The sequence below is a fragment of the Rhinichthys klamathensis genome, unplaced genomic scaffold (genome assembly GCF_029890125.1).
Source record: "Rhinichthys klamathensis goyatoka isolate OS25496 unplaced genomic scaffold, OSU_Roscu_1.1 h1tg000147l_1, whole genome shotgun sequence".
Lineage (NCBI taxonomy): Eukaryota > Metazoa > Chordata > Actinopteri > Cypriniformes > Leuciscidae > Rhinichthys > Rhinichthys klamathensis.
The window spans coordinates 2,680,220-2,702,544 of NW_026606682.1; the positions used below are offsets into that span (position 1 = coordinate 2,680,220).

General features: G+C 44.8%; 1 protein-coding gene and 1 long non-coding RNA gene across 2 annotated transcripts in view; one reads left to right on the forward strand and one right to left on the reverse strand.

Annotated features, from left to right (window-relative positions):
* vwa5b1 (von Willebrand factor A domain containing 5B1) overlaps window positions 1–22,325 on the forward strand; it is a 58,990-nt gene that overhangs the window by 18,556 nt on the left and 18,109 nt on the right. The window contains exons 8-9 of the mRNA XM_056258031.1: window positions 110–220; window positions 819–1,021. Coding sequence (XP_056114006.1) covers window positions 110–220; window positions 819–1,021 — 314 coding nt within the window. The remainder of the gene's footprint in view (window positions 1–109; window positions 221–818; window positions 1,022–22,325) is intronic.
* Window positions 21,005–21,851, reverse strand: LOC130090605 (uncharacterized). The gene is made up of 3 exons (XR_008807715.1): window positions 21,749–21,851; window positions 21,449–21,604; window positions 21,005–21,066 (listed from the first exon to the last, which is right to left on the reverse strand). It is a non-coding gene; the product is annotated as an uncharacterized LOC130090605 (long non-coding RNA).

Consider the following 22,325-nt stretch of genomic DNA (forward strand, 5'->3'; position numbering starts at 1 on the left):
TGATCCTCGTCCTCCCTCATCTGATCTTCATTATCTAACATTATCTAGATAAGATAACCTGCTTCTCTGCCACCATTCACGTTGACCTTTAAGTTTTGTGTGTTCACAGGACGCAATGGTCGTGATTCTGAAAAGTCTTTTTCCAGCATGCTTATTCAACATAGTGGGCTTCGGATCCAAGTTCAAAACGCTGTTTGCCACCAGTCAGAGCTACGATGAGGTAGGTCACCCACAGGGACCCACAGTCAGCGTCCTCAATCATTGCCCTCATTAGATCGCCAGTTACACTGAGACGCTCAAGACGCTCGATGTTTGTGTTTTTCTGCTGGGTTCCACTGGCAAAGGTCTGGGTTTACATGATGAATTTCTATTAAAGTTTCTTACTGATTTCATCAGGCATACAAACACTGCTTATTCAGAAGTCTCTGTGGCAAATAGTTTTTTTTTCTTCTTTTAAGCATAAATCTCATAAAGATTCACTGTGGATATAATAGCAAACAATGTCAGTGTTGGTCAGAAGGTGCTCCCCATTCCTCTTCTTTCAAACGCAACAAGACAAGTTCACACATTGTTACTAAAAGTTTGCTAAGTAGTATTTCCTACTCAAGCAAGGTAATATTTGACTGGTCAAGCCTATGCAATAGGAGCAGACTGGGAGTGGCCTTGGACGACAACATGCCCAGTGCATTATGGGTGTTGAAAGAGTTTTCACTAGTCAGGTAGCAGGTAGCAGTCTGGTACGTTGTACCACATGTTTTATTGTAAGCCCATTTTGCCAGTACTAAATTACCCTTTGACAAATCTCATTTATTTCACAGGAGAGTTTGGTGTTGGCTTACGAACACGTGAAGAAGATCCGGGCGGACATGGGCGGCACAAACATACTGGCTCCTCTCAACTGGATCCTACGGCAGCCCATGCAGAAAGGTCATCCTCGCCTGCTCTTCCTCCTGACCGACGGAGCCGTCAGTAACACAGGGAAGGTCATTGAGTTGCTCCGCAGCCACGCCAAGTTCACCAGGTCAATGTTTGCACATTTACATTTATGCATTTTGCAGACACTTTTATCTAAAGTTACATTGCATTTAAGAACCATCTCATGTAGCACTCGCTAATGAGTTTGGAAGCCATCTCTTGGCTAATTTTAGTTTAAGTTGTAGCTTTTTATTAAGCTTTTATATATTTTTATTTCAAATTTTGCCTTGATAAAATAAAATAAAGTTTAAGTTTTTCATCTAATATTTATATTTTCTTTTAGCTTTTTTTTTTCCAATTTATGAAAACAATTTTTACTCATTTAATTTTAGTTAACAATAATAACACTGATTGTGAATGCTGAAATTGAGTCATGATTCCACTTAAATATTTAAAATAAAGTAAAGGCTTTACATTGACATTAAAAAAAAAATGTGGATAAGAAATTTTTGTGCATTAACTATTGATCCAATAAAGAAGGATAATATGTTGGCAAACTAATGCAAACAGACGTTAAAGGGACAATAAATGAACATTCTGTTATTATTAACTCAACCTCATAAAATATATTTTTAAGAGTTGAGTAGTTGAATAGATCACATTTAATAGCATACAGTATCATTACTTGGAATATAGTGCTCAAGTCATACAGACATTAACTGACATGTCTTTTTTGTGTTAATCACCCCCTGATCACAATATGTTTTTATTTATATGGAAAAGAGCAACTCGGACAGTCTTCAGTTCAAAATATCCCATTTTATTTCCCACAGAGGAAAGCAATACGCATTTGGAATGATTTGCTGATTAAATGACTGATGATTAAAATCTTTCATTTTCGGATGAACAAATCCTTTCATATCACAGGTTCAAGGATACAGAGCTGCAGAGCTATTCAGGTAATAAGATCATAATCAGATCAGCACAGACGCTAGCGACAGTAAATTGATGTCTCTCTCTCTCAAATCCGCACTAGCCATAACGCTGCTGGTATTCACAGGCTTTGTTTCTGCAGTCCGTTGCTTCCTAGAGGCTTCCGTCTCCCACCTCCAGTCAATTTGTCACATGCCGAGATGTTCACCTGAGAGGAACACTTCTTTTCTTCCTCGTCCTCCTAGAGCAGATGCAACAATAGCTTTCTTTCAAAAGAATGGAAGAAACCGTAGGTTTTAACAGCCGTTCCTGCAGTACAATAGACACAAGCTGAGGTCAGACACAAAGATGATGGCTGGGAAATGACACTGCAGTGTAATTTACTGCCTTAAACAACTCTTGCCCTCCCCAGACGATCGAGAATAATCACAATTGTGTCTTACTGCACTTCATTTCGTGCTGTGGGGACACGACTCGGCTTTCTTTGCTTGTTAGGGAAGAATGTTTCCCAGTAAACTGATCAGATGCAGAGATCGCCAGTCCACATTTTAGAAAAATGGACAGATGTTTTCCCTGTTAGTGCAGTGAGCAAGCAGTGCACCTTGTATCTCATACGCAGTGAGCCACAGATGTTGCTGCCTATGCTGAACGTCACTCAATTACTACTGCCTTCAGATACTGTGCATTAGATCTGGTGTTTTCCACCCCAGTTAGGCCAAAATCTAGAGATTGTCGTGAAATTTCTAAAATAATATATCTTCAAAATATTAGCTTGCTTACAAAACCTAGTGCGCTGCCTAGACAGCATCATTGGCACTGTAGAAGAACACAGCATATCTTCATGCCTGAAAGTAGTATCAACACTGACATGACGGTATGCACATTTCAGACCACAATGACATGTAATATTAAGTTTGCTTAATTAGAAGCATTTGACCAAATTGTAAGGTAATCACAAAATGCATTGGGACAAGCTCACTGAAAAAATACAAGATGATGGATGGGTATTTATTTTATTTAAATTATGAATATTCATTATATAGTTACTTTTATACTTAGACATTTAAATTGATTTAAATAGATTTATAAAAAAAAGGGTCTAATGAAAAATGGACTGTTGTTATTTTTATCGTATATATGTACAGGTCCTTCTAAAAAAATTAGCATATTGTGATAAAGTTCATTATTTTCCATAATGTAATGATAAAAATTAAACTTTCATATATTTTAGATTCATTGCACACCAACTGAGATATGTCAGGTCTTTTATTGTTTTAATACTGATGATTTTGGCATACAGCTCATGAAAACCCAAAATTCCTGTCTCAAAAAATTAGCATATCATGAAAAGGGTCTCTAAACGAGCTATTAACCTAATCATCTGAATCAACTAATTAACTCTAAACGCCTGCAAAAGATTCCTGAGGCTTTTAAAAACTCCCAGCCTCTTTCATTACTCAAAACCGCAATCATGGGTAAGACTGCCGACCTGACTGCTGTCCAGAAGGCCATCATTGACACCCTCAAGCAAGAGGGTAAGACAGAAAGAAAATAGGCTGTTCCCAGAGTGCTGTATCAAGGCACCTCAGTGGGAAGTCTGTGGAAAGGAAAAAGTGTGGCAAGAAACGCTGCACAACGAGAAGAGGTGACCGGACCCTGAGGAAGATTGTGGAGAAGGACCGATTCCAGACCTTGGGGGACCTGCGGAAGCAGTTGACTGAGTCTGGAGTAGAAACATCCAGAGCCACCGTGCACAGGCGTGTGCAGGAAATGGGCTACAGGTGCCGCATTCCCCAGGTCAAGCCACTTTTGAACCAGAAACAGCGGCAGAAGCGCCTGACCTGGGCTACAGAGAAGCAGCACTGGACTTTTTTTTTTTGCATGTCATTCGGAAATCAAGGTGCCAGAGTCTGGAGGAAGACTGGGGAGAAGGAAATGCCAAAATGCCAAAATGCCTCAAGTCCAGTGTCAAGTACCCACAGTCAGTGATGGTCTGGGGTGCCATGTCAGCTGCTGGTGTTGGTACACTGTGTTTTATCAAGGGCAGGGTCAATGCAGCTAGCTATCAGGAGATTTTGGAGCACTTCATGCTTCCATCTGCTGAAAAGCTTTATGGAGATGAAGATTTCATTTTTCAGCACGACCTGGCACCTGCTCACAGTGCCAAAACCACTGGTAAATGGTTTACTGACCATGGTATTACTGAGCTCAATTGGCCTGCCAACTCTCCTGACCTGAACCCCATAGAGAATCTGTGGGATATTGTGAAGAGAAAGTTGAGAGACGCAAGACCCAACACTCTGGATGAGCTTAAGGCCGCTATCGAAGCATCCTGGGCCTCCATAACACCTCAGCAGTGCCACAGGCTGATTGCCTCCATGCCACGCCGCATTGAAGCAGTCATTTCTGCAAAAGGATTCCCGACCAAGTATTGACTATTGAGTGCATAACTGAAGATAATTATTTGAAGGTTGACTTTTTTTTTTGTATTAAAAACGTCTCGGTTACTGATGTAACCCTCGTTCCCCGAAGGAGGGAACGGGAGACGTGACGACGTTAGGGGATCACTTCAGGGAGCCCTATCAACTTCGAGTGTCTAAGAACAAGCCAATGAACGTTGGCGTGCGTGAACGCGTCACGCGCCCCCGCCCCGCAGCGCGGGTATAAAGCAGGAAGCGGGCGCGCGCACCCCCTGTTTTTACTGAGGAGCCAAGATAATGACGACCGTACAGCGATGATCAGCAACTGTGGCGGCGGGACGTCACGTCTCCCGTTCCCTCCTTCGGGGAACGAGGGTTACATCAGTAACCGAGACGTTCCCCTTCAGTCGCTCACGTTCGACGTGACGTCGACGTGACGACGTTAGGGGATCCCATGGAAAACGCCATCGGTTGCTGCCACATCCAGTGCCCTACGCAAGACTCTCAGACCCCCAACTGCTGGGGCGGAAGACCTGCGTAGAGGAAGAACAACTGCTGTTCCACATACCCATACAGTGAACTCTTGAATAACACTGGGAAGCGTGCCTCTCCAGGGGAGAGGGACGCTGCGGAGCCACATCCTGCCCAAAGGGAGGTACCATGTGGAGAATACACATATGGACTGGCCGGTTGGGGCAGTGCAACATATGGAATGTCACTGCGGTGGCTCCACCTAAGAAGGGGGAGGCTACACCAGACAGTGACAGCAGAGCGAGCTCTGCCAAGGGAAAGACACGGGCTTACCGCAGGGAGCTGATCGTGGAAGAATACTCATATGGGATCGCCGCAGGGATCACACATACGGAACCCAGCGTAGCACAAGTTACACAAGCATACGAGCACTAGGCCTAGCGTCGGACGCTCCGCAACGTCCGACTGCCGAAGGGGTGTGGAGGAACTCACAGGGTTCGCCTGGGTGGGGAACTCGACTGGAGCAAAAGCGCACGTATCCGCTCCGTGGAGGGGAGTGGCGCAGCAAGCCGACACTAGAGCGGGAACTTCGGTGTTACCGGCTGGTTGAAGCGAGCACACAGGAAGAAACCGGCTCAACACGTAGGCTATAAAACCTAGCGAACGTGTTAGGTGTCGCCCAGCTCGCAGCTCTACAGATATCTGTCAGCGAGGCGCCGTGTGCCAGCGCCCAAGAAGAAGCGACACTCATAGTGGAATGGGCTCTCAACCCGGGCGGGCAAGGCACTCCTTGGGCTTCGTAAGCCAAGGCGATGGCATCCACTATCCAGTGGGCCATCCTCTGCTTGGAGACAGCCTTTCCCTTCTGCTGGCCTCCGTAACAGACGAAGAGCTGATCTGAGGTCCTGAGGCTTTGTGTTCTGTCCACGTTTAAGCGTAGAGCGCCGACGGGACAGAGAAAAGCCAGGGCTGGGTCTGCCTCCTCCGAAGGCAGCGCTTGCAGGTTCACCACCTGGTCCCGGAAGGGAGTGGTAGGAACCTTGGGAACGTATCCGGGTTGGGGTCTCAGGATCACGTGAGAGTTATCCGGGCCGAATTCCAGGCACGATTCGTCGACCGAAAATGCATTCAGGTCCCCTACCCTCTTGATAGAGGCCAATGCAACCAGGAGAACTGTCTTACAGGACAAGATTTTTAACTCAGCTGATTGCAGAGGCTCAAAGAGTGGTCTCTGAAGTGCCGAAAGGACCAGAGACAAATCCCAAGAGGGTATAGAGAGTGGGCGAGGAGGATTCAGTCTCCTCGCTCCCCTCAGGAACCTGACGATCAGGTCGTGCTTCCCCAAAGACTTACCATCAACAGCGTCGTGATGTGCGGCAATAGCGGCAACATACAATTTAAGGGTGGAGGGAGACAGCCTTCGCTCCAACCCCTCTTGCAGGAAGGAAAGAACGGCTCTGATCGAGCAAGATCGGGGGTTCTCCTCATGAGAAGAACACCAATCAACGAATAGGTTCCACTTTAATGCATAGAGGCGCCTCGTAGAGCAGAAGTGATGGTGTCAACTACCGCTGGGGGTAGGTCACCTAGAACCTCCACGTCCCGTCCAGGGACCAGACATGGAGCTTCCAGAGGTCTGGACGCGGGTGCCACAGGGTGCCCCGTCTCTGAGAGAGCAGGTCCTCTCTCAGAGGGATGGGCCAGGGAGGGGCTGTCGCGAGGAGCACTAGTTCTACCATAAAGACTCAGAAGAGTTCTCAAATAAATATAATTTATTTTGTGAAAGGAGTTTACAGACGAAAATAAAGGTAGATGCTCGACAAGCTCCGTCTCTGAGTTCTTTGGCGTAGGCCTCGTCCTCCGTCAGGGTCTGAATGTTAGCTTGTAGGTCCTGCCTGATGTTAGAGGCAGGGGCGGAGCCTACCCCCCGACGAGTGGACGGGAGCCATCCTGGTGGTGGTGGGGAGGATGGGGGAAAACTTTGCTGCGACACCTGCGGGCAACAACATGGAACGGTAGGATCAGTCTTTTATATTCAATGTCGAGCTGTGATTGGTTGCGTGGAATTATAAATTAGTGACGTGCAATGGAGTCTTTCTGGTAGAACTTACGCTTACGCTTTCATTTCTACCATAAAGACTCAGAAGAGTTCTCAAATAAATAGAATTTATTTTGTGAAAGGAGTTTACAGACGAAAATAAAGGTAGATGCTCGACAAGCTCCGTCTCTGAGTTCTTTGGCGTAGGCCTCGTCCTCCGTCAGGGTCTGAATGTTAGCTTGTAGGTCCTGCCTGATGTTAGAGGCAGGGGCGGAGCCTACCCCCAAAAAGTAAGGAAAATGTGATGAATTCCATACATACCTATGAGGATTCTGAAAGGCATACAGTAGGATTAATAAATAGGGAAGACAATAAGACGACTTTTAATGCTTATCTTAAAAGTCAGGTACTGAGTGTAAAAGATTAAAACTACGATATGTTCTGAGATAAGATAACTTATAAGAGACTTCAGCAAGATCGAGAGTAGGAATGTCACTCTAAATGGGCAGAGCTTATTTTTAAACGTGAACGAAGCCGCGCCTGGCCGCAAAACTTGAAATGGGAATTTTAACGAAGCCTTGATAGGCTGAGTTATTAAGATACATACATACGAAAGCCTCGACTGCCCATGATAGTAGGCTTTAAGTAATCATTAAAACTGTTCATTAAGCCTCGATAGGCTGATGGCTCGATAGGCTTAGTTCATGCGACAGAACCGAGATTTAAATGTAATATGTGTTTATGAAATAAGACACGGTTGTCTGAGGCCACAGTAGGCTAATGCCTCGATAGGCTGATGCCTCGATAGGCTTAGTTCATACGTCAGAACCGAGATTAAATGTAATATGTGTTTATGAAATGAGCCACGATTGGCTAATGCCTCGATAGGCTGATGCCTCGATAGGCTGATACCTCAATGGGCTGATGCCTAGATAGGCTGGTGCCTCGATAGGCTGGTGCCTCGATAGGCTTAGTTCATGCTGATGCCTCGATAGGCTTAGTTCATGCGTCGGAACCGTATGTGAAAGATTTAACCTATGAGATATACTGAGATAAAGATAATTGATTAGAAGCTTTAAAAGATCGAAATTGGGAATGTCACTATATGTGAGCTGAACTTCTCATCTTCTGAATATGAACAGAAGCCACGTCTCCCCCCAAAACTTGAGATGGAGATTTTAAATGAAGCCTCGATAGGCTGAGATTTTAAGATGCATACATCCTGGGTATGAATATAGGGAGAAAATAAATAAAAGCAAAGTTAAATAGCATATGCACCAGCCCTCGTCTTTCTTTAAAAATAGGTCCCTAATTGACCTTACATTTATAAATAATGAGGCTGTCGCCAGGCAACTTCCCGAGGAGTCACGAAAGGCAGAGATGACACATTGGCATAACTGCTATCAGGGAAGCTACGATACGCGCAAAATATTTGCTTTAGCGTACAGTCATAAAAGCTTGGTCAATTGTAATGTCTCGGTAGGCTGAGTTCATGTATCGGAACCGAGATTAGTTGAAAGCTCGATAGCATAAATGTAATAGGCTACGTATAGCCATGAAACGATCACAGTGATTGTAAAATAGGTCCGTGATTAACCATATATTTATAAATGATAAGGGCAGTTGCCAGGTCGACTTTCCAAGGAGGCACGAGAGGCAGAGATAAGACATTGAGATGATTACAATCGGGAAAGCTACGATTTGAGTTTATGAACGAAGGCTGCGATCGGCCATGAAAAAAGTTGGCTTAGAGTACAATCATGAAAGATTGTTCAATAGTGATGCCTCGATAGGCTGATGCCTCGATAGGCTGAGTTCATGCATCAGATCGAGATAAGTCGAAAGCTTCGATAGCATTACTGTAATAGGCTACGTTTAGCCATGACGCAATACCAGTAATCGAAAAATAGGTCCATGATTGACTTTATATTTATAATGATAAAGGCTGAAGCCAGGGAGACTTTACCGAGGAGCCATGATAGGCATAGATATCACATTAAGATGATTACAACCAGGAAGCTACGATATGCATTTATGAACAAAGGCCGCGATCAGCCAAGAAATAATTGTCTTTAGGGTTCCAATCCTTAAAGCTTGTTCGATAGCGATGCCTCGATAGGCCGATGCCTCGATAGGCCGATGCCACGATAGGCCGATGCCACGATAGGCCGATGCCACGATAGGCCGATGCCACGATAGGCCGATGCCACGATATGGCCGAGTTCATGCATCGGAACTGAGATTAATCGAAGGCTTCGATAGCATTATTGTAATAGGCTTCGTTTAGCAATGGAACATTACCAGTGATCGTAAAATAGGTCCATAAATGACCTTATATATATATAATGATAAAAAGCTGAAGCCAGGGCGACTTTTCAGAGGAGCCACGAAAGGCATAGATATGACATTAAGATGATTACAACCAGGAAAGCTACGATATGCATTTATGAACGAAGGCCGCGATCGGCCGTGAAATATTTGTCTTTAGGGTTCCAATCATGAAAGCTTGTTCGATAGGCCGATGCCTTGATAGGCCGATGCCTCGATATGGCCGAGTTCATGCATCAGAACTGAGATTAGTCGAAAGCTTCGATAGCATTAATGTAATAGGCTACGTTTAGCCATGTAACGATACCAGTATTCGTAAAATAGGTCCATGATTGACCTTATATTTATTATGATAAAGGCTGAAGCCAGGGACACTTTTCCGAGGAGCCACAATAGGCAGAGATATAACGTTAAGATGATTCAACCAGGAAAGCTACGATATGCATTTATGAACAAAGGCCGCGATCGGCCATGAAATAATTGTCTTTAGGGTTCCAATCATGAAAGCTTATTCGATAGTGATGCCTCGATAGACCGATGCCTCGATAGGCCGATGCCTCGATAGGCCGATGCCCCGATATGGCCGATGCCCCGATATGGCCGATGCCTCGATATGGCCGAGTTCATGCATCAGAACTGAGATTTGTCGAAGGCTTCGATAGCATTAATGTAATAGGCTTTGTTTAGCAATGAAACATTACCAGTGATCGTAAAATAGGTCCATGATTGACCTTACATATATGATGATAAAAAGCTGAAGCCAAGGCGACTTTTCAGAGGAGCCATGATAGGCATAGATATGACATTAAGATAATTACAATCAGGAAAGCTACGATATGCGTTTATGAACGAAGGCCGCGATCGACCATGAAATATTTGGCTTAGAGTACGATCATGAAAGCTTGTTTAATAGTGAAGCCTAGATAGGCTGATGCCTCGATTGGCTGAGTTCATGCATCAGAACTGAGATTAGTCGAAAGCTTCGATAGCATTAATATAATAGGCTATGTTTAGCCAAGAAACAATACCAGTATTCGTAAAATAGGTCCATGATTGACCTTATTTTTATTATGATAAAGGCTGAAGCCAGGAAGACTTTTCCGAGGAGCCACAATAGGCAGAGATATAACGTTAAGATGATTCAACCAGGAAAGCTACGATATGCATTTATGAACGAAGCCCACGAACAGCCATGAAATATTTGGCTTTGTATTACGATCGTGAAAGCTCACGCAAGTTATGCCTCGATAGGCAGAATTCGTGCGTCGAGAACGAAATCAAGTCGAAAGCTTCGATAACATAATGAAATAGCCCGAGATTGGTCATAAAATGGCAGTAATCGTAGAATTTCAGAAGCTGTGATAGGCTTAAAAATATTGCAGCAATCAGAACCGAAAGTTACGATAGACATAAGCAAGCAAGGATACGAATAGCCTGTGAGCGTTGTTATTATGGTATTTTCAAAGCTATTCTTCATTAATCAATTATGGGATGAGTTGATGGTAAAGAACGAAATAAAGAAAGCCACGATTGACTGCGTGTAACTAAACAGATTAGCAGTGAAAAGCGGACGTATGATAGATGTATGGATTGTTAACCACCACCAGTAGCTAGCGAAGAAATTTACCTCGAATGTCGGTTGAGAGGGCTTGTTGAGCATTTAGTCAGGGTTCTCAAGTCTCACGCATTGGCCGTGAGACACACGCAATTCAACCAGTTCACACGCTCACACGCCACACCGTGTATATCTCACGCTGAAAAGGCAATGCCAACCAAGTTGTCCTGCAAGCTTTATATATAACGTTGTATACGAGGCGCATGCACACAAAGACAAGTTTCCTGCCGCCAGCGCGTCCGCATCTCGGCCAGATTGCGTTCGTTACTAGGCAACATATAGACGCGCGAAGTCCGCGAACACACACGGAAGTTCGGCCACCGCGACATCGCGCGAACACACGTCGTGATGGAGAAAGTAAGTTGAAAGAAAGCTCGCCTAACATTTTTAGACTAGAACATTTAATATATAGCCCATCGTATACATTATTGATGCAGTCAAAAACTCTACAACTGCTTTGCAACCAGGCCAAAAGCTTTGGCTTGGTTTGGCTAAGGAAATGTTATTGGGTATGGGAAGGAATGAAGATGTATTTCTTCAGTTTATTTTAAATTCTATATTATACTGTATTAATAGTATTTCTAGTTACATTAAGGCTAAAGCAGAGTGCTCTTGGTAATATTGTATATCCTGTCAAAACATACATTAGCCTAATCATTGCCATTACATTTGTATTTTTCAAAGATGTCAGGGAAAAATGCAAAAATATAGTTTTTCCAAACATTTTGGAGCAATTTGTTATATATTTGTAGCCTAATTTTGAAATATAACATTAAAGAGTAGGCCTATATTTGATGTGATGAATTGCTCTGTCATTTATCAGATTTACCAATTGTTATAATTTCAATTTTTGCTGGTTAATTATGAACAATGGGTAAAATTGGGGGCGGGGCTCCGTTTAGGCTCCTCCCCTAACCGCATGTGATCTCACTCCAAGCTTTTGATAAAACTTGAGAACCCTGATTTAGTAGAACATACGTGTCGGATCAGATGTAGGTCTTGTATGCTGTGGACGACCATCTGCCAAGCATTTTTAGTATAGGGGAGTCGGGAACGCTGCATTCGGCTACTGTTGTTGTGGCTCCGATACGAAAGGAATACCCAGTGTATATATGTGGAGAAAGACCGGAGAATTAAGGAGGAAGCTACATGAGTTCAAAACCAATGCTTTGTCATTGGAAGACCGTTCGCTTATATGAAAAAAAGGGAGTATTGAAGTGTGGTCATGCTTTGAGATATGACCAAAGAAGTATAGGGGCAATAGGAATTATAGACTTTAGATATAACAACGCCAGAGACTCCAGAAGAATCTGTTTTCGAAAACTTAAATACATTTAAAAGGTGGGAGAAAGACGTAAATCGGAAATAGACAAGCCACGAGCCAAATTAAAATGTTTTGAAACAGATGCGAATTCCCCTGATCAAATAACCTGTAAAACACGGTTAGAAACGCTTTTTCTTGGATGCATGAGCCATGCACGCTGTTAAAACATGGCTATATGTATTATTATTTTTGTAATATTTTTATTTTTTTATTTTATATATATATATATATATATATTTGAACTATTAATTGCTGTTGATTTATGATCGAATAAGAGATAGTTTATTTACAGAAAACGAGCTGAGATTAAATAGTGTGCCCCCTTTTATTAGTTGAAGTCTGCAATCATCAAGGTATAAGTCGAGATCTTTCCGGCGCTCGGGAAGTGATTGAAAAAACATCTCCATAAATGCATTACCGGAACAATAACAAATTCAGAGAAGGGCGTAAAACAAGTTGAATAGCCTTAATAGGTACTGCTCCTTTAAGATGGAAAGCAATTCGTCTCGTCTCTCACAATGGTGAGTGAGCAGATGAGGAGCGCGAGGTGTAATATATGGCATATACATATGCGATTTAATAACAAAGTTACTCTTAAGCTTGATTAAATTCTATTCAGCAACCCAGTTGATAGTATTTTGCGACTGGCCGTGAGTGCGTGACGATGTAGTTAACGTTACGTGAATCTTTGCATACATTTCAATGAGCTATTCGGCCCACTGTTTACTGTTTAAAGCGTTGCAGTATGTTGCGTTGCAGACTGCAGTATCGGCAGTTATTTTAAAGCTACCACATCACCACATTTGAACTTCACGTCTTGAAGGGAACAGAAGAGTAGCAAGTTAATATACTTACCTGAATGAAGTTTAATCGTAGTAAAAGGGGAACTTTTTGAAAAACACTGAGTGGAGATCGACTCTCATGAGATTTAAAGCTGCCACACGTTTGTTTCTTACACAAGTGTGTCGCACTCGCGCATCGCGAAAGTTGCTGAGATCAAAATCAACGATGTGACTTGTGTTGTTATGTTTGGTATCGAAACGCGAGTAAGTGAACGCGAGCGGCTGTTTCTGCGAACTGAATGGAAACGTAATTGGCATCGAAAACTTTGCTACGACACCTGCGGGCAACAACATGGAACGGTAGGATCAGTCTTTTATATTCAATGTCGAGCTGTGATTGGTTGCGTGGAATTATAAATTAGTGACGTGCAATGGAGTCTTCCTGGTAGAACTTACGCTTACGCTTTCATTTCCGGGAACCAGGTCCGGTTGGGCCAATACGGCGCAACTAACAAGACCTGCTCCTCGTCCTCCCTGACTTTGCACAAGGTCTGTGCCAGAAGGCTCACTGGGGGAAACGCATACTTGCGAAGACCCCGGGGCCAGCTGTGTGCCAGAGCATCCGTGCCGAGGGTCCCCTCGGTCAGGGAATAGAACAACTGGCAGTGAGACGTGTCCGGGGCGGCGAACAGATCTATCTGTGCGGTCCCGAAGCGCCTGAAAATCAGCTGGACCACCTGGGGATGGAGTCGCCATTCTCCCGTTAGCACCTGCTGCCGTGAGAGCTCGTCGGCCTCACGGTTGAGCAGGCCCGGAATGTAAACGGCACGAAGCGACCTCAGATGCTTCTGACTCCAAAGGAGGAGATGGCGGGCGAGTTGTGACATGCGGCGGGAGCGTAGACCACCCTGACGGTTGATGTACGCAACGGTCGCAGTGTTGTCCGTACGGACCAGTACATGCTTGCCTTGTAGCGACGTTTTGAAGCGGCCCAACGCAAGATGTACTGCTAACAACTCGAGGCAGTTGATGTGCCAATGCAGTTGAGGCCCCGTCCACAGACCTGAAGCTGCATGCCCGTTGTACGTGGCCCCCCAGCCGGTGATAGAGGCATCCGTGGAGACCACAGAGTGCCTGGACACTTGTTCTAGGGGACCACCTGCCCGCAGGAACGAAGGGTCCGACCACAAGCTGAGAGTTTGGCGACAGTGCGGGGTCACTGGAACCCGGCACGAGCCGCTCTGCCACGCCCATCTCGGGACTCGATCGTGAAGCCAGTGTTGGAGCGGTCTCATATGAAGCAATCCGAGCGGCGTTACCGCGGCTGCAGATGCCATATGCCCCTGGAGCCTCTGAAATAGTTTCAGTGGTGCCGCTGTTCTGCGTCTGAGCGTACTCACGCAGTTCAACACTGACTGGACGCGGGCCTCGGTAAGAAGCGCTGTCATGTTGATCGAGTCCAACTCCATACCGAGAAAAGAGATCCTCTGCCCGGGGGTGAGTTTGCTCTTCTCCCAGTTGACCCGAAGCCCTAGGTGGCTGAGGTGACTGAGCACCATATCCCTGTGTTCACACAACTGCTCTCTCGACTGGGCGAGAATAAGCCAGTCGTCGAGGTAGTTGAGAATGCGAACACCACGCTCGCACATGGGAGCAATGGCCGCCTCCGCGACTTTCGTGAAGACGCGGGGCGACAGGGCCAGCCCGAAGGGTAAGACTTTGTACTGATATGCCCGTCCCTCGAACGCAAAGCGAAGAAACGGTCTGTGTCGAGGGAGAATCGAGACATGAAAGTACGCGTCCTTCAGGTCGATCACTGCAAACCAATCTTGGGGACGGATGCATTTGAAAATGCGTTTCTGCGTAAGCATCTTGAATGGCAGCCTGTGAAGGGACCGATTCAGGACGCGCAGGTCCAAGATTGGCCGTAACCCACCTCCTTTCTTGGGTACAATGAAGTACGGGCTGTGGAAGCCGGTCTTCATATCGGCTGGAGGGACCGGCTCGATTGCGTCCTTCGCCAGTAGGACTGCAATCTCCGCCCTGAGAACAGGGGCACTGTCCGCCAGAACACGGGTGAACAGGATGCCCCTGAAAACAGGGGGGCCCCGGGCGAACTGAATCGCATAGCCGAGTCTGACAGTACGGATGAGCCAGCGAGACGGGCTGGGAAGCGTTAGCCAAGCTCCCAGAGACCGAGCAAGCGGGACCAACGGCACCACAGATGTACCCGGAGTGGGGCAGCGTGACGGAATGCAGGGACCCGACTCGGGCAGCATAGCGGCCCGGAGTGGGGTCTGAACGTGTGGTGCAAAACGTACCTGCTTCCGTCGGAGGGCAGAGTGAGTGTGCGGAGGCGATACTGACGCCTCCTCAGCGATACTGAGCCCGACCTCGGCGACGAGTAGACGGAGGAGCTGCGTCCAGGACACAGCCACTGCTGCCCGCTGGCGATGGAAGAGGGGCTCGGGAGTGACAAGGCATAGCGTCGTTGACTGCCAAGCGCGCCCTCTTGGGGCCCAGAGGTTTCAGAAATTGCTCTTTCTTTGAAAAGGTGGGTACGAACAAAAAGAAAAGGAAACAAAGGATTCTCCACCCGGCCCTCCACCGGGGGAAGGAGTGGCACGTCCGCCATCTCCTGAAGAGCAACTTGATCCACCTCTGGGCCGCCCGTCTCAGGGATGTTTGCACCGACGCTTGCCTCCTGGCTTGGCAGCGGCCTGGACGGGCGGGGTCGACTTCCTGCGGCTTGCTCCACGCTGAGGCCTGGATGATGGCTGCTGCTGGGGCTTAGCGGGAGCGGAGGACGCCGCAGGAGGCCGACCTCGGCGACGAGTAGACGGAGGAGCTGCGGCCGGCGGGCGGGTAGGAGCAGCAGCGGTCCGCCGGGGCAGGATGTGTCGGATGGCCTCCGTCTGCTTCTGTGCGGCCGAGAACTGCTGGGCAAAGCTCTCGACCGCGTCGCCGAACAACCCAACCTGGGAGAGAGGGGCATCCAGGAACCGGTACTTATCGGTGTCCCTCATGTCTGCCAGGTTGAGCCAAAGGTGGCGCTCCTGGACCACCAAGGTGGACATCGCCTGACCGACTGAACGTGCGGTTTCCTTCGTCGCCCGGAGGGCGAGGTCAGTTGCCACACGGAGCTCCCGGAGGAGCTCTGGGTCAGAACCACCCTCGTTCATGTCCATGAGCGCTTGGGCCTGGTGGACCTGCAAAAGCGCCATGGCATGAAGGGCGGAAGCAGCCTGTCCACAGGCCTTGTAAACCCTCGCCGTTAGACCGGACGAGAACTTACAGGCCTTGGACGGGAGGCGCGGATTACCCCGCCAGGAGGAGGCGGACGCCGGACACAACTGCATCGCGACAGCCCGCTCCACTGGGGGGATCTCCACATACCCCTTAGCTGCCCCGCCGGCGAGGGGAGAGGAGCCACTAGGACGGCTTCGGGCACTATACGGTGCCTTCCACGTCCTAGAGAGCTCCTCATGCACCTCCGGAAAGAAAGGTACCGGGGCGGCGCACTGAGAACCAGCACGGCCCGCCCCGAGAAACCAATCGTCCAACCGAGAAGGTTCGGGACGTGGTGGAGGATTCCACGCAAGCCGGACCTTCTCGGCGGCCCGGGAGAGCATAGCGGCCCATTCTGGATCAGGCTCGGACAACGGTACACACCCCGAAGGGGGCAACGCAGCCGAGTCGTCATCTCCAGATGACCGCTCCCCCTCCGACGCTGCGATCGACATCTGATCGTCAGCTGGTGCCCCAAAGGAAACGACTGGTCGTTCCGGAGAAGGACCGAGCCGTTCGCAAAGGAGCGCCGATGGCAACAGCACATGAGAGGCGCGAGGGGCCCGCGGAGATTGCCTCGGCGGGAAGCCCTCACGGTAATCCTCAGATCACCCTGGTCATGCGCCGAAGTAGGCGTATTCTGCGGGGCAGAATAATTACTAGATCAGGGCATAGGCGAGGGGACTGCACCTCCCTTGAGGTAAGCGAGTCTCGATCTAAGTGCTGCGAAAGTCATATTCCCGCAATGGGAACATGAACTATCCACAAAAGCTGCCTCAGCGTGCCGAATGCCCAAACACGAGATGCAGCTATTGTGGCCATCTGCTGGCGCCAGGGAACGACGGCATCCAGAAACGCACAAGCGGAATGACATCTTGAAAAAGACGCAGGGTCCGCTTGTGTTGCTCTTTTAGTAAAATAAAAAAAGGAAATTGCTCTCACAGTGCTGAGGCGCCCAGGGGTAGCCACTGTGTGGACACACACACACACACACACACAAACAATAGTGCTGTGAGAACAGCAGTTTGAGAGCTGCACTGCTCGCGGCCACCGCTGATCGCGCCGTCACACCAACACTGGAACAGAGAGATCTTCCTTGAAGTCTTCAAAAGCGTTGAATCTCAGACAGAAGTCACAGGAAACTCGGCTCCGAAATGAAAGACAGTGGGTGGGCGCGCCCGCTTCCTGCTTTATACCCGCGCTGCGGGGCGGGGGCGCGTGACGCGTTCACGCACGCCAACATTAATTGGCTTGTTCTTAGACACTCGAAGTTGATAGGGCTCCCTGAAGTGATCCCCTAACGTCGTCACGTCGAACGTGAGCGACTGAAGGGGAACACTTCTTTTATTGGTCGGATGAAATATGCTAATTTTTTGAGACAGGAATTTTGGGTTTTCATGAGCTGTATGCCAAAATCATCAGTATTAAAACAATAAAAGACCTGAAATATTTCAGTTGGTGTGCAATGAATCTAAAATATATGAAAGTTTAATTTTTATCATTACATTATGGAAAATAATGAACTTTATCACAATATGCTAATTTTTTGAGAAGGACCTGTATATATATACAGTGGGTATAGAAAAGAATCACCCCCCTTTAAAATAATCATATTTTGTTGTTTTGCAGCCTGAAATTAAGATGAACACAGTTTTTGTTTTATCCAGATTTAGTTTTATTCTGTTTTAAAAAACAGAATGGAAAAAATACCCCCCCCTCCTAAAAATGACTTGTAAACTCAATGAGGTGTAGCTAATCACCTTCTCGATGGCACACAACGCCATTTGACTTTCAGCTGTGGTCATTTAGCTCAGCATGAGAAGAGCTTTCCTGGAGCATTTCAGTCCTTGGTAGTGCAACTGAAGCAAACAATCAACTATGGGTGTCAAGGCACTGTCAAAAGATCTCCGGGATATACTTGTGGACAGGCACAAGTCATTGTGTGCATGGGACAAAAATATCACAAATTCTACACAAATGTGGCTTGTATGGGAGGGTTGCAAGAAAAGACACTCCGCAAGAAAGGCCACATGCAGCCACGACTGAGCTTTGCCAAAACGCACATTGAAGATTCTGAGGCCACATGGAAAATAAAATTGAATTATTTGACCTCAACACCAAACGATTTGTCTGGTTGGAAATCCAATACAGCTCACCATCCAAAGAACACCAATCCTACAGTAAAGCATGGCGTTGGTAATTTCCTGTTATGGACTGGAGCGCTTGTCAGGATACACTGTAAAATCCAATTAGTTCAACTTACTTGAAAAAAGCATGCAAACCGATTGCACTCAAAAAACTGAGTAAAGTGAAATAGGAATAATATGTAGTACTAACAAGTGCATGTCTAGTAGTGTACACTTACAAGAGAGTTCCAGTAACTTAAAATAATTTGTATACTATACTTGATCTTTTACTTTAGATGTACTCATTTATGCTAGTTGTGTTAACTCTGATGTAAAATCCAATTAGTACACCTTACTTGAAAAAAGCATGCAAACCGATTGCACTCTAAAAACTGAGTAAAGTGAAATAGGAAAAATATGTAGAACTAACAAGTGCATGTCTAGTAGTGTACACTTACACGTGTACACATCTATTATAAATCATTGAGAATAGTTTCACAATTTTACAAAGATAACATTTACAACTGGACAAATAAATGTAAGGCAATGATACAGTTCAAAGGTAAATTTATTGTATTTTTTTCTTAAAAACTGCACAGGGGTGGTCCACACAAGTTTGCATTGGGGTATACAATTTATGTAAATCACTAGGTTTAAAAAAAAAAAAAAAACTGTAAAACAAAAAAAACGGAAACACTTAATAATAAGGTTCATTAGTTAACATTAGTTAGTGTATTAACTAACATGAACTAACAATGGCAATAGATTTGCTATTGTATTAATTAATCTTTGTTAATGTTAGTTAATAAAAATACAGCTGTTCATTGTTTGTTCATGTTAGTTCACAGTGCATTAACTAATGTTAACCAATACAAACTTTGATTTTAATAATGTTTTAGTAAATGTTGAAATTAATATTAACTAAGATTAATAAATGCTGTAGAAGTATTGTTAATTCTTAGTTCATGTTAACTAATTAACCTTATTGTTAAGTTGTTTCCCAAAAACCTTTTACAGTACAACAATATAATTTTTTTTTATATAAAATCTGAATAAAAATAAATAAATTTGAGACCATACCCTGACTCTAACACATCCTCAACAAACAGCTTTAACAATTCAATAAATAACAATTACTCACTTTAATCAATAACACTTCGGAGACCAAACTTGGTATATAGAAGTGCAAAAAAAGTGGCTACATTCATTATCCTAAACAATGAAAAAGCAATGTCTCTGACACACATGTACATTAGAAATGAATACGCTGACAGCATCTTAAAGGGTTAGTTCACCCAAAAATGAAATTTCTGTCAGTAATTACTCACCCTTATGCCGTTCCAAACCCGTAAGACCTTTATTAATCTTCGCAACACAAAGGAAGATCTTTTTGATGAAATATGAGAGCTTTCTGTCCCTCCAAAGATTAACGTCATTGTGACTTTTAAGGCCCAGAAAGGTAGTAAAGACACTGTTAAAATAGTCCATGTGACTACAGTAGTTCAACCTTAATGTTATGAAGCGACGAGAATAGTATTTGTGTGAAAAAACCCCGCCAAATAACGACATTATTCAACAATCTCTTTCTCTTCAACGTCATTCTCCTACGCTGTTGATCTAGTGTAAACAGCGCAGCGCTTCTGGGTTCTACATCAGAACGTAGGCTTATTATTGGCCGACGCTGGTCATGTGTGATGCTGGCCAATAATAAGCCTACATTCTGACATAGAACCTAGAAGCACTGTGCTGTTTACACTATCGTCAACAGTGTAGGAGAATGACGTGGAAGAGAAGAGATTGTTGAATGTAGTTTGTAGCGAGCAGGACGAGGCAGAGGGCCGTGAGAGAGCGGCGCTAGGCCGCTGGCGTGATTGCTGATGAGCGACACCTGTGAGACGCACCGGTCTCGTATCTCTCACGGAGGAGCAGAGGCATAAAGGAGGAGCGACGACAGTAGAGATCGAGAGAGGCCAGGCCTGGATTTTATGTTGTTATGTGTGGCCAGCAGTCATCCTCGAGGGGCAGCTGGCTTATACTTTCGTTTTGTATTTGTTTTATTTTAGGTTATTAAACTTGTTGAATGTTCGGCGGTTCACGCCTCCTTCTTCCCATAACAACTGAACCTCGTTACATCGTTATTTGGGGGTTTTTTTGCACATAAAAAGTATTCTCGTCGCTTCATAATATTAAGGTTGAAATACTGTAATCACATGGATAACAATGTTTTTACTAGTTTTCTGGGCCTGGAAAGTTTCAATGACGTTGCGTTCAATGGAGGGAGAGAAAGCTGTCTGATTTTATCAAAAATATCTTTATTTGTGTTCCAAAGATGAACGAAGGTCTTACGGGTTTAAAACGGCATGAGGGAGAGTAAATACTAACAGAATTATCATTTTTGGGTGAACTAACCCTTTAACTTGCTCATGAACTAATGGGCTGATAATTTTAAACAAGTGGCTTAGTTTCCCTTTTATTTGTCTATCAACTAATCTAATTCCACTGTCATAAACAAATTTAATCTAATGCCAAACATCGTTAATCTTGCACATTTCATTACTCAAGAGATTTTTCAGAGATTGCCGTTTTGGTGGGAGTTTGTTCTGTCCCAAACCAAGTGTTTTTCATGTCTTTTGTGTAATCCAAATTTAAAGCATAAGACAGACCTAAATAGATGCAAATTGCATGATTCTGCAGATTATTACAATACCTCTCTCAACAATGATGGCAGTAGACACTGGGCAAAGGTAGAGAGAGAGATGCTTCTTCATCAATGACAGTCAGCACCCCAACAGATACTTGTGCCCAGGCTTCATCAACATCACAAACCTGAATGAAACCAAACAATAAAAATATTACAACAGGGAAAAGTGAAAAGGCATGATTAATTGTCAGTTATCTGTCCTGCATACATGTGTGTATTGCTCATGCATGAGCAGCCAGTTGTTATCCTTTGAACAAATCGATAAGATTTAGTAAATACAAAATATTATTTTTATATTATTATATATAAATATTATTACAAAAAGCGCTCATGTTGCTTCATGAAATGAGCTTAAACCACTGGAGACACATGAGCTAATGATTTCTTTCATTGCTGCCTATTGAGGAACAGAAAGGACTTGGATTTTATTAAAAGTATCATAATTTTTTATCTGAAGATGGAAAAAAGTGTCATAATAATAAAAAATTAAGGCTGCAGGAAACTGACCCCTGTATTAATTTGCTGCATAAGATCATCAAATTTCTCTCCAATGCTTCTTGAAGACTTGTGACAAAACGTGGTGTGTAGCGATCCACAGCACCATAAAAGTTACTCTGCAGTCTGCAGATCTGTGGTGACTATCCTGTCAAACTCTGCAAACACCTACAACACAGGCACACAAAAAAAGGCATGGGACAGTGTGGAAATTTTTTAATGCATGGTCATTAAAAAGGGTCAATCCTAAAGCCAAACCTAAACAGAATGTGGTTTCTCATGGTGGAAAAAGGGATATGAATAAGTTCTTACTGGTCTCTCTGTAAAAAGAGCTGGCCACTGCTCCATCTGCATCCACAATCTCACGTCTTCGCATTGAGAAGGTCTGGTCCATCTTTGATGCAATCAGAGGTTCCACTAGTCTAGGATAACATCACTTAACATTACTAAGTTTCTCATCTTGTTAAAAGATGGCTAATTTTATCAGCAGTGATAAAGCAGTTGAGTTTGAGTAAAGAAAATCACTTTTACCAGTGCTTGCATTCCATTCTTAATGTACTCAATTTAAAAAATAAAAGTATAATGCTATTGTGAATTCATAAATACTGTCACAAATCATCACAAACTTAATCTCTGCATAAACTGCAGGTTAACGTTACATTTAACTGTAAATGTGCGCCATTTCACACGATTTGTAACCTTAATCATTTATAAACCAATGCCAACAGAGGAGAATGCATCAGTGAAAATGCATCGGTTTTAAATTTGGGAACAATAAATAGCTTTTCAGGCATTCCAGGAACTGTTATGCCTAACCATATTCTTCAAGCTCCGAATATCACAATTATTTGGCACACATTAAGGAGATCAGTAAAGATTAGCGACAGAC